This window comes from Phyllobates terribilis, unplaced genomic scaffold, assembly GCF_046119375.1.
Source record: "Phyllobates terribilis strain yellow unplaced genomic scaffold, ASM4611937v1 Scaffold_12__6_contigs__length_324123572, whole genome shotgun sequence".
Classification (NCBI taxonomy): Eukaryota; Metazoa; Chordata; class Amphibia; order Anura; family Dendrobatidae; genus Phyllobates; species Phyllobates terribilis.
In genome coordinates, this window is record NW_027362772.1 from 22,601,744 (window position 1) to 22,615,369 (window position 13,626).

General features: G+C 43.0%; 1 protein-coding gene across 2 annotated transcripts in view; it reads left to right on the top strand.

Annotated features, from left to right (window-relative positions):
• The window catches only part of LOC141172958 (chymotrypsin inhibitor-like), a 58,407-nt gene extending 51,776 nt beyond the window's left edge, over nt 1-6,631 (top strand). For both annotated transcript variants that reach the window (XM_073657573.1, XM_073657572.1), the window contains 2 exons: nt 5,965-5,997; nt 6,276-6,631. In XM_073657573.1, the coding sequence (XP_073513674.1) occupies nt 5,965-5,997; nt 6,276-6,478 (236 nt within the window). In that variant the 3' untranslated portion in view covers nt 6,479-6,631. The remainder of the gene's footprint in view (nt 1-5,964; nt 5,998-6,275) is intronic.
• Nucleotides 6,632-13,626: the final 6,995 nt, after the last annotated feature.

Below are 13,626 nucleotides of genomic sequence, written 5' to 3' on the forward strand. Positions count from 1 at the left end.
CCTCCTGAAGCCAAAGGTGCAGTACCTGGGACACGTGGTGAGTGCTGACGGAGTGGCTCCCGACCCTGATAAGATCACCGCAATTAAGGAATGGCCAAGCCCCTCCAGTGTAAAGGAAGTGAGGCAGTTCCTCGGGTTGGTAGGCTACTACCGAAGGTTTATACCCGGTTTCACCAAAAAGGCAGCTCCTATGCAGGACCTCCTGATAGGCCAGTCCAGGAAGGCCAAGAACCAGAAGCCGCCCTTCAGATGGGAGAAGTTGGAAGAAGAGTCCTTCCGCCAGCTGAAGATGGCCCTCACGGGGGATGAAATCCTGGCGTACCCTGATTATAGCCAACCCTTTATCCTCTACACCGACGCCAGTAACATCGGGCTAGGAGCCGTACTATCCCAGATCCAGCAGGGGAAAGAACGGGTAATTGCTTACGCCAGCCGAAAACTGCGACCCACCGAAAGAAATCCTGAGAATTACAGCTCATTTAAGCTAGAGTTCCTGGCAGTGGTGTGGGCAGTCACCGAACGCTTTAAGCACTACCTCGCTTCTTCCCGGTTCACCGTGTACACGGATAACAACCCGTTGACACACCTGGACACTGCAAGACTCGGTGCCCTAGAGCAGAGATGGATGGCCCGCTTGTCCAACTATGAGTTTACAATCAAATACCGGGCAGGACGCTCCAATACCAACGCGGACGCCCTGTCCAGGATGCCAAACCTACCGGACGAGGGTGAGGATTCAGAAGATTTGGAAGAGGTCGAACTCCCTGCGTTCCACCGTCATGGGACTATCCAGTATTCCCACCGTGTAAGGGGTAAGCAAGCCGCTACGTTCAACCCCTTACCTCACTACAACTGGGCGGAAATGCAAGACAGTGACCCTGCCGTCCGGCTGGTGAAGGAGATGCTGACTCAGCCAGAAGCTCGCCTTGACCCAGACGCTCCGGAGGAGGCCAAGCAACTGTGGGCAGAGAAGAGTCGACTGTTCCTTTACAAGGGGAAGTTGTGCCGCAGAATGGTTAACTCCCGGACGCATGAACTGATCTGGCAAGTAGTGGTGCCAAGAAGGGACGCAGCTATGGTGATGGATGCATACCACGACGGGGCTGGGCACTTCGGATGGAAGAAGCTGGAGTTCCTGCTGCGCGGGCGGTTCCATTGGGTAGGCATGAGAGGAACCATCGAGAGGTGGTGCAGAGACTGTGGCCCATGCAACCTAAGAAGGAAGGACCGTGCCAGCCAGAAGACCCCCCTTCAGTCCATCGTCACCCGGCAGCCGTTGGAACTGGTAGCCTTGGATCATGTAAAACTGACCCCAAGCAGAAGTGGCTACGTCTACGCATTAACCATCGTGGATCACTACTCCCGGTTCTTGGTTGTCGTCCCCGTCAAGGACTTAACGGCTCAAACAGCAGCTAGAGCCTTCCAGCAGCACTTCTGCCGTCCACACGGCTACCCAGAGCAGGTGCTGACGGACCAGGGACCTGCCTTTGAAGCGGAGGTCTTCCAAGAGTTCTGTACTCTGTATGGCTGCCGGAAGATCAGGACGACACCCTATCATCCGCAAACTAATGGACTTTGTGAGAAAATGAACCAGGTGGTGATAGATCTTCTAAAAACTTTGCCCCTGGAAGAACGCAGTCTGTGGCCTGAGAAGCTGCCCGACCTGGTGGACCTATACAACTACATCCCTGTAGGTTCCACCAACTGTACCCCGGCTTACCTAATGAGGGCAAGACCTGGTAAGCTACCTGTTGACCTGGAGATGGGAGTCCTGACACCCGAGGACACTTCACCGGAAGCAGACTGGGACACAGAGAGGCAGCAGCAGTACCGGAAAGTGCAGGAGAGCGTGGAGCGAAGTCTCTGTCTAGCTAGGGAAAGACAAGAGAAAACTTACAACCAGTATGCTCCCGCTGTTCCCTTGGTACCCGGAGAGCAGGTCTTGAAGAGGAAAAGACGGCTCCACAAGTTGGACGACCAGTGGGAGAAGGACCCGTACATCGTACTGCCCTCAAGCCACGACAACCCGAAGGTCTGTACCATCAGTAAAGACGAAGGGGAAACCACAACCATTGTATCCCGGGATCACCTGAAGAAGTGTCCCGAACAGCTACGGAATCCTGAAGAGGAACAAGAAGACCCTCGACCCGTAGAGGAAAGGGAAGATGTGGTTAGTACTGTGCTCGGAGACTTCCCTCGGTCCTGGACTCAAGTCAATGGTGCAGTTGTGGTACCCGTCCTCACGTTCCTCCAACCAGCATCCCAAGTACTCACGGAGCAACCGGTAGAGCTGGAAGAACAGCCGGTCCAGGAGGCAGAAGACTCCACACAAGCAGATCAGGAGGATCAACCCTCTGCTTATAGTGAGCCTGCCATACCCCTAGTGAGCCAAAGAGCCTGTAGACAGCTTCCCAGTTTACCCTTGACAGCTCCTACACCCTGTAGTTCAGGGCCAGACAGTCAGCTCCGTAGGTCCACTAGGGCCACTAAAGGCCAGTTACCCGCACGTTGGAGAATTTGAAGTGTTTAAATTGTTTTATTTGTGGTCACCTGTCTGTTACTTGTAAATAATTATGTGTTTCTAGTTATTTTTAGGAATCCTTGGTGGATTTACCGGGAATCCTTGTACAATTGGTTGGAGCGTAACTTAGGAATGGACTAAAGACTGTTAAGGACTCGGGGCAGGACAGACCCCTACCTGGTTACGTCTCCCTGTTTTGGTGAAATGGACACCTTGCTTTTCTTCAAAAACTGCACCCGGTTGCGGACACGCCGTGACCATTCTAATATGTTTTTTTTTTCTATTGTACCGTTTCTGTTTGTATTGGTTATGTTTTTCTAAAATATGTTTAGTCCCGGAGTACTAAATTTCACTAGGGGGGAATGTGGCACCCCAGGGGTCTGGTTTCCACAGTAACAGCAGTGTTATGTCTGAGAGCAGGTGGGAGGTCTCTTGGTCAGGAATCCTATGCATGCCACACCTCCTGCCCAGTCCTGGGAGGGGAAGGACTTCCCCTATATAAACCTGGGGCTGAGGCAGGGTTAGAGAGAAGAGTAGAGAGAAGAAGAGAAGCAGTGATAGGAAAGAAAGATCAGGAGCTCTGTGGGAGTCGTGCTAAGAGGAGATCAGGGCTGGAAGCTGTAGAGCTCGCCCTGATTGAAGATTTCTTACCGGACCCGGAGTCCGAGGCTGTGGGGACTAACTCCTACCCAGCAGCAGAAACCGACCGGCAGGGGATTTCAGGTCCTCTGGCCCAGAAACCCGAAGGCTCGGTCACACATGTGCGACCAGCACCGCCGTCGTGGAGCGGAAGCTACTAGGAGGCCCCGAGTCACCGGCCATACGGGTGAGCACCACACGGTACACTCAGGGACGTGGGCTACCTTTACCCGCCTCTAGCAAGGTAGCCAGAAGAGTACAATTAGTTGGGGAGGCCTACAACTCTGCCTGGCCAAGGGGGATCCCATCTGCTCAAGGACTGACCAGGCCCCGACCGCTAGCCAGTACTCCGGGAGGGTCTATCTTTGTCACCAGTAAAGACCCTGAACTACACCGTATCGTCTCTGAGTGATTCCTGCTACCCCCATCATCCACGTCGGCTGCCCTGAGGCCATACCCATCCCGTTGGGGGTTATACCATCCACGCTGCACCATCCTCCCACCGGCCTCAGCAGTTTGCCCTGCAGCGGCAGCTCCATAGCTGCATTCAACGGGTAGCGTAGTCGTCCTACATCTACTGCTAATATACCGCCACTTAGTCTGACTCCCTGGGCACGGACCGGGTCACCGCCACGAGACTACTACCCCTATCAGATCCGGCTCCGGGTAGTCCCTGCGTGCGCAACGCTATATCACATAGGCCCAGGGCGCGTCACATGCAGGGAGCTGGCTGCACATGAATGGGGCTGGCTGAAGGGGCCTGGCTGAAGGATGTTGGTTGCACATGAAGTGGGATGCACATAAGGAGCCTGGCAGCACATGAAGTGGGCTGCACATGAAGGAGGCTGGCTGAAGTGGGCTGGCTGCACATGAAGGGGCCTGGCTGAAGGAGGTTGGTTACACATGAAGAGGAATGCTCATGAAGGAGGCTGGCTGCACATGAAGGGGGCTGGTTGCACATGAAGGGGGCTGGCTGCACATGAAGGGGGCTGGCTGAAGGGGGCTGGTTGCACATGAAGGGGGCTGGTTGCACATGAAGAAGGCTGGCTGCACATGAAGAAGGCTGGCTGAAGGGGGCTGGTTGCACATGAAGGAGGCTGGCTGCACATGAAAGTATCTGGCTGAAGGAGGCTGGTTGCACATGAAGGGGGCTGGTTGCACATGAAGGAGGCTGGCTGCACATAAAGGAGGCTGGCTGCACATGAAGGTGGCTGGCTGAAGGGGGCTGGTTGCACATGAAGGAGGCTGGCTGCACATGAAGGTGGCTGGCTGAAGGGGGCTGGTTGCACATGAAGGAGGCTGGCTGCACATGAAAGTAGCTGGCTGAAGGAGGCTGGTTGCACATGAAGGGGGCTGGTTGCACATGAAGGAGGCTGGTTGCACATGAAGGAGGCTGGCTTCACATGAAGGAGGCTGGCTGAAGGGGGCTGGTTGCACATGAAGGAGGCTGGCTGCACATGAAGGTGGCTGGCTGAAGGGGGCTGGTTGCACATGAAGGAGGCTGGCTGCACATGAAGGTGGCTGGCTGAAGGGGGCTGGTTGCACATGAAGGAGGCTGGCTGCACATGAAAGTAGCTGGTTGAAGGAGGCTGGTTGCACATGAAGGGGGCTGGTTGCACATGAAGGAGGCTGGTTGCACATGAAGGAGGCTGGCTGCACATGAAGGTGGCTGGCTGAAGGGGGCTGGTTGCACATGAAGGAGGCTGGCTGCACATGAAAGTAGCTGGCTGAAAGAGGCTGGTTGCACATGAAGGGGGCTGGTTGCACATGAAGGAGGCTGGTTGCACATGAAGGAGGCTGGCTTCACATGAAGGAGGCTGGCTGAAGGGGGCTGGTTGCACATGAAGGAGGCTGGCTGCACATGAAGGTGGCTGGCTGAAGGGGGCTGGTTGCACATGAAGGAGGCTGGCTGCACATGAAGGTGGCTGGCTGAAGGGGGCTGGTTGCACATGAAGGAGGCTGGCTGCACATGAAAGTAGCTGGCTGAAGGAGGCTGGTTGCACATGAAGGGGGCTGGTTGCACATGAAGGAGGCTGGTTGCACATGAAGGAGGCTGGCTGCACATGAAGGAGGCTGGCTGAAGGGGGCTGGTTGCACATGAAGGAGGCTGGCTGCACATGAAAGTAGCTGGCTGAAGGAGGCTGGTTGCACATGAAGGGGGCTGGTTGCACATGAAGGAGGCTGGTTGCACATGAAGGAGGCTGGCTGCACATGAAGGAGGCTGGCTGAAGGGGGCTGGTTGCACATGAAGGAGGCTGGCTGCACATGAAGGTGGCTGGCTGAAGGGGGCTGGTTGCACATGAAGGAGGCTGGCTGCACATGAAGGGGGCTGCCTGTGAAGGAGACTGGCTGCACATGAGGGTGACTGACTGCTTGTTTCACTAGATAACTCACCACATTGTATGTCTGGAAATCACATGACAAAAAAAGGAAGTTTTTTTTTTAACTCCTTCATTGATGATATTTTGCTATTTACGCACAAACGATATCAGAAAAAATAGGATCTGGAAAATCAGATTTTTTTTTTCTTAAATTCGAGGTGAGTTCAATTGTTCACTAATAGATTTTCTTATCTCTAATGGAAACCCTCCAAAAAAAATAGTTGAGTTGGGTCACCTGTACAAACATGAGGGATGGAACTAAACTAAACCGCTGTCTGTGTCCAGGGACAGGCGGCAGAATTTTGATAGATGCAAATTAAACTTAATAGTGAATCAAGAAATCTATATATATATTTACTAATGTGTTTGTATTTATTCTTGCAATTCTATTCTTATAATTCATTCCTTATTTTATCCCTGCAGTTCTGCATTCAATGGCAAGCCATGACAAGCACGGTACGTAATGTCACGTGATCACGGTGGGGTCATGGGCTGGGGGTTGTCTAAATCCCTTCCCAATCTATATAAACAAAATCAACATCTAATAATATTGCATTTTTCCATCCATATCAATGACTCCACATATAAATACATATCCAGCACTATTTAAAGGGAACGTGTCATCGGAGTAATGACCTATTGTTTAAATAAGGTTTTTGTGTTAACAAGAATCAGCAATCTTATTTTGATGCTTTTGTTTATTTATTTACTATTCTGTCCATTTTATATTCTAGATTGTAACACTCACCAGAAATTTGCAACCTGTGGAACCGCCTGCCCCGAAAACTGCAATAACTATGGAACTGAAGCTAGTCTGTTCTGCTCAACGCAGTGCGTGACGGGATGTTTTTGTGTATCTCCATACATCTTTAAAAAGGGAAATTCTGGAGAATGCATTCTCCCCGATCATTGCCCACGGAAGTTCAGTCTAAACTGAGATGTAAGAAGTCGGGTGATCGCTGCGGTGGAACATCAAGAGCACCAATGTGTATAGAACGTGTGACACATACATAGTGGCAATGTACAATCAGGCCCAGCATTGACTTTGATTGTTTTCTATTGTGGTCAATTAAAAGAAACATCCAAATTATGTGCATTTAATAAATGGGATTCAAAACTGAAAGGGATATTTCACTTTCAGCAAATTGTGTCAGTTTTACAATCAAGGTGAAAAACAAAATTGTGGTGTTATACGGAAACCATTGAGAAATTTATAACAACCACCTTCCTCCTCCACACACATTTTTAATACTAGCAAATGTATATTCTCACTGGTGACCTCTAGTGGTAATTTTGCTTACATGCAGATTTTTTTTTTTTCATTTGCCTCTTTCTGCAATTAATGTGATTCCTTTAAAAAATTGCATCCATCGATCTGACTATTGGAATCAATAAGACATATGATATAAGAGTCATAACTTAAAGTTCCTTAGCCCCAATACAGAATTTGTAGCACCCCAGCTACCCCAGCCCCATGAGTCATTTATAATGCAAGTGTCTTGTTATGTGGTTCAGGGCGGGGTATGACTGTTCCCACTTTCCTATAGAAGGTGCTTGCACAAGGCACCAAACAATCTTAAGGGGGTTTTCAAGGATTTCGAAGAATATGATTGATTTCCATCAAAAGCAGCGCCACACCGGTCTGCAGTCTGCATGTGAGATTGCAGCTCAGCCCCATTGCAGTGAATGAGGCTGGGATGCACTACCACACACGACCTGTAAGCAGGGGTGGCACTGTTTGCGAAGAATAACAGGCATGGCCGTAGGGTAAGAAATCAATATCAGTTGGGTAAGGTCCATATTCCAGAACGGGGCTGTGTTATTCACTTACACAGGGGAAAGCTTGCAGTACCACTTATGGCCACTACACAATGCATGGCGCTGTGATGCTTTCAATCAGATGAGTTAGACCTCCACTAATCTGATGACCTCTCCTCACCGGAGCCGATATCTGCCCCTGTTGAGCTACGTGGTAGTCACGCTCCAATGGACAATGACTCCTAATACTACCATCATGACACAAGGAGACAGCAGGACTGTACAGTTCATGGCTTCTAGTCACATGGTCCCAGGATTACTACAGGTCCATATTCCAGAACGGGGCTGTGTTATTCACTTATACAGGGGAAAGCTTGCAGTGCCACTTATGGCCACTGCACAATGCAATGCTTTCAATCGGATGAGTTGGACCTCCACCGATCTGATGACCTCTCCTCACCAAAGCTGATATCTGCCTATCGCTGGCGAACTCGGTGGTAGTCACGCTCCAATGGGCACTGACACAAGGACAGTAGGACTGTGCAGTTCATGGCTTCTAGCCACAGGGTCCCAGGATTATCACTAAAATAATGGTGTCTTCCTCGTGACCACAACTGGTTTGATGGTCACTTGCCCTCCTCTTAATTATCAGAAAAACACTAAAAATGTCCTAAAGCAGATGAGCAAATGCCCAGGGTTTCTGCACCATGTAACCAATATCTAGGTGTGTCAAAAGGTGCTGACATGGGGTAAATCAAGACCACCACAACCGCCCCGACGCGCGTTTCACACTGAGTGTGATATTTTGTATAAATCTCTTACTCTTAGTATATCTTTTATATATGACTAGAGAACCCTTTCATTACTATGACATAAGACAGAATAAGGCTCCATTCACATGTCCGTTAGTTATTTCCATTTTTTGGATTTCTTTTGGGATGATAAAAGTGGAAATAAAAAGTTCCATTCATTAGAATGTGGATAGAAATGTCCTAAGATGTCTTTCACTTCGCCACAATCCGTTTTTTATCTGGATTAAAAAAATGCAGTTCCCTGTAGGAAGAACAGATGAAAATGGAATAAAAATGGATGTTAAATGGAAAAAAAGAGTGAATGCATTTTTGCTCCATTTGTAATGGATTCAGGCAAAAGGATGACAAATGGACTTGTGAATAGAGCCCAACACAATGTATAAACTGCAACTGCAACAAATAGTTACAATGTCAGATACATTCCATCCACCCCGGGAAACTTTCTCCATTTTTCTGGGCTAATATTGCAGGTTCTCGAGGTCTAGAGCTGACATTCGTTAGTTCTTTGGAAGACTCTTGCATTGATGAGTGTCACTTTTCTCAAGAACAAGTCCAGGTGACCAAGACCAAGAAACCAGTTGACTCATGGAAATCTGCTGCAGAGAAATATCTACTTACTGTCTAATTAGAGGTAATTATGGAGTTGTTGGAGCGTACGGCTAAATACCACCACAACTTATCATCTGAGACGTCATAAATCTGGAATCCTCCAACCAGGGCACAAGGGGATCCTAAGCTTTCCTACATCCTTTGAATTGGGGATCTTTAACCCTTTCGCAACCTTGGGATTTGTCGTTTTTGCATTTTCATTTTTTGCTCCCCTTGTTCCCAGAGCCATAGCGTTTTTATTTTTTGGTCAATATGGCCGTGTGAGAGCTTATTTTTTGCGGTACGAGCTGTACTTTTCAACGCCATTACTAGTTTTACCATATCATATACGGGAAAACGGGAAAAAAATTGCAAGTGCGGTGAAATTGCAAAAAAAAGTGCAATACCAGAGTTGTTTTTTATTTATTTTTTATACCACGTTCACTGAATGCTAAAACTGACCTACCATTCTTATTCTCCAGGTCATTACGAGTTCATAGACACCAAACATGTATAGGTTGTTTTTTATTTAAGTGGTGAAAAAAAATTCCAAAATTTGGTAAAAAAAAAAAATAGCGCCATATTCCAAGACCCGTAGCGTCTCCATTTTTCAGGATCTGGGGCCAGGTGAGGGCTTATTTTTTGCACACCGGGCTGACGTTTTTATTGATACTATTTTGGGGTAGATCCAATGTTTTGATCGCCCGTTATTACATTTTATTGTAATTTTGCAGAGACCAAAAAACGTAATTCTGGCATTTAGAATTTTTTTCTCGTTACGCCGTTTACCGATCAGATTAATTATTTTTCTATATTGATAGATCGGGCGATTCTGAACGCGGCGATACCAAATATGTGTATGTAGGGTTTTTTTTTATTATTTTATTTTGAATGAGGCGAAAGGAGGGTGATTTAAACTTTTATATTTTTTTAATTTTTTTTATATTTTTAAAAACTTTTTTTTTTCACTTTTTGCTTGCTTCTATAGTCTCCGTAGGAGACTAGAAGCAGCGACTGTCCGATCGCCTCTGCTACATAAAGGGGATCAGCATATCCCCGGTATGCAGCAGAAATGGTCCTGTGCTATGAGCGCCGACCACTAGGTGGCGCTCATAGCGACCAGCTCATGACAACCGCAGGCGTCTGCTGCAGGCCCTGGGTTGTCATGCCCGCCCATTGGTGACCCGCGATCACGTGACGGGGGTCACCGATGGGCGGGGCTTAGGACGCGCTTCCCGGAAGCGCGCGTTAAATGCCGCTGTCGGAGATTGACAGCGGCATTTAACATGTTAACAGCCGCGGGTGGATCGCGATTCCACTCGTGGCTGTTGCAGGCACATGTCAGCTGAAATAATTAGCTGACATGTGCTCGGTTCAGTGCGGGCTCAGCACCGGAGCCCTCACTGAACCGGGGGATTACAGCCTATGCGTACTAATACGTCACAATCTGATCCTACAGGTCCTTCTACTAGATCTCAATGAAACCTGAGCAGATTACTTAGTGTTATCCTTTAAGATTCCTTCTCCTATCTCAGGTACTTGGGTATAAGAGGCTTGTGAGTTTTGTAGGAACACTTTTCATAGTCTGTCTACTTCTTTTGTAGCCTCTGTTTATTCAAGCCAGAAACTACCGGAGAAATGACCCCCAAAATGTAATTAAGAACATACAATAAGTAGACAAAAATCTTGACGTAGTGAACTGGACTATGGATGTAGGATAGGAGGTCAGAAAATCTTCAGTAGGGGAATTGGCAGGGGGCACATACTTTTCTCTATATAGTGTGTGTATCTTATATGTCTCGGCTATGCTCTGATTATTTATCAAGTCTTGGTTAAGATTTCTTTTTATTTTACTGTTTTCATTTCATGTAGAAGTTATTGTTTTTTGGGGGGGACCATAAAAAGTTTGGAATGGGGAGTTACATGCCCACCGCATGCGGTCATGGAAGATGATTGATGTGGCAGCCATCTGTCAGGTTTATTCTATGTCTCACCGGGTGTATCATCTGCTAAATGACTCAGCTGCCGTCCATCCGCACTAGGTGACTGTAGAAGAGGTCAGAGAAATGTGTGCGACTGTGTCTCCAGGTGACATCCAGAAGTGGACGACCAGGCTACAAAAATACTCGCTGCTAGAAAGGGAAACGTGCGTGTGACAAAGATAGTTGATAGATAGATAATAGATAGATGATAGATAATAGATAGATAATAGATAATAGATAGATAATAGATAGATAATAGATAGATAGATAATAGATAGATAATAGATGATAGATAATAAATAGATAGATAATAGATGATAGATAATAGATAGATAATAGATAGATAGATAGATAATAGATAGATAATAGATAGATGATAGATAATAGATAGATAATAGATAGATAATAGATAATAGATAGATAGATAATAGATAGATAGATAATAGATAGATAGATAATAGATAGATGATAGATAATAGATAGATAATAGATAGATGATAGATAGATAGATAATAGATAGATGATAGATAATAGGTAATAGATAGATAATAGATAGATAATAAATAATAGATAATAGATAGATAGATGATAGATAGATAATAGATAGATGATAGATAATAGATAGATAATAGATATAGGTAATAGATAGATAATAGATAATAGATAGATAATAGATAGATGATAGATAATAGATAGATAATAGATAATAGGTAATAGATAGATAATAGATAGATAATAGATAGATGATAGATAGATAATAGATAATAGATAGATAATAGATAGATGATAGATAATAGATAGATGACAGATAGATGATAGATAGATAATAGATAGATAATAGATAGATAATAGATAATAGATAGATGATAGATAAATAATAGATAGATAATAGATAGATAATATATAATAGATAGATAGATAGATAATAGATGATAGATAGATAATAGATAGATAATAGATAATAGCTAGATAATAGATAGCTAGATAATAGATAATAGATAGATGATAGATAATAGATAGATGATAGATGGAAGATAGATAGATAATAGATAATATATAATGGAAAGATAATAGATATAGATGATAGATAATAGATAGATAATAGATATATGATAGATAGATAATAGATAGATAATAGATAGATAATAGATAATGATAGATAATAGATAGATGATAGATAGATAATAGATAGATAATAGATAGATAATAGATAATAGATAGATGATAGATAGATGATAGATAATAGATAGATGATAGATAGATAATAGATAGATAATAGATAATGATAGATAATAGATAGATGATAGATAATAGATAGATGATAGATAGATGATAGATAATAGATAGATAATAGATAGATAATAGATATATAGATAATAGATGGATAATAGAAAGATGATAGATAATAGATAGATGATAGATAGATAAAAGATAGATAGATGGATAATAGATGATAGATAATAGATAGATAATAGATAGATAATAGATAATATATAGATAATAGATAGATGATAGATAGATAGATAATAGATAGAGATAGATAATAGATAGATGATAGATAGATAATAGATAGATAATAGATAGATGATAGATAGATAGATAATAGAGATAGATAATACATAGATGATAGATAATAGATAGATAATAGATAGATAATAGATGGATTGATAGATAATAGATAGATAATAGATAGATAATAGATGATAGATAATAGATGATAGATAATAGATAGATAATAGATAATAGATGATAGATAGATGATAGATAATAGATAGATAATAGATGATAGATAATAGATAGATAATAGATAATAGATAGATAATAGATGGATTGATAGATGGATTGATAGATAATAGATAGATAATAGATAGATAATAGATAATAGATGATAGATAATAGATAGATAATAGATAATAGATAGATAATAGATGGATTGATAGATAATAGATAGATAATATATAGATAATAGATAATAGATAATAGATGATAGATAATAGATAGATAATAGATAATAGATAGATGATAGATAATAGATAGATAATAGATAATAGATTATAGATAATAGATAGATAGATAATAGATAGATAATAGATGGATTGATAGATAATAGATAGATGATAGATAGATGATAGATAGATTATATATAGATAGATAATAGATAGATAGATAATAGATAGATAATAGATAATAGATAGATAACAGATAGATAATAGATAGATAATAGATAATAGATAATAGATGATAGATAATAGATAGATAATAGATAATAGATTGATAATAGATGGATTGATAGATAATAGATAGATAATAGATAGATAATAGATAATAGATAGATGATAGATAATAGATAGATAATAGATAGATAATAGATAATAGATGATAGATGATAGATAATAGATAGATAATTGATAATAGATAGATAATAGATGATAGATAATAGATAATAGATGATAGATAATAGATAGATAATAGATAATAGATAGATAATAGATAGATAATATATAATAGATAGCTAATATATAATAGATAGATGATAGATAGATAATAGATGATAGATAATAGATAGATAATAGATAGATAATAGATAATAGATAGATAATAGATAATAGATGGATTGATAGATGGATTCTACATCTTGCTAGAATGAATTTTCAACTTTTTCACAACTTTGATAAATTCGATGTAAAAACATATGAAACACTAAGCCAAGCCCGCTATCACCAGCACAATAAAAAGTTAATCAGATAGGAAGATCAGATATTGCACGACTCGTTAAAGGGCTGATTGTGACTTGTAGGATTGCTGCTTCCTATAGGTGGCGCTATAGAGTTCAAGTCCTCCTTTTCTCTGAAGAGGCAATTTGCATATCAGATAGGAAGGAAAGAAATTAGAAATTTGTCTCATTAAAGTGTTTAATAAGTTTGGAGAATACAATAAAAAGCACA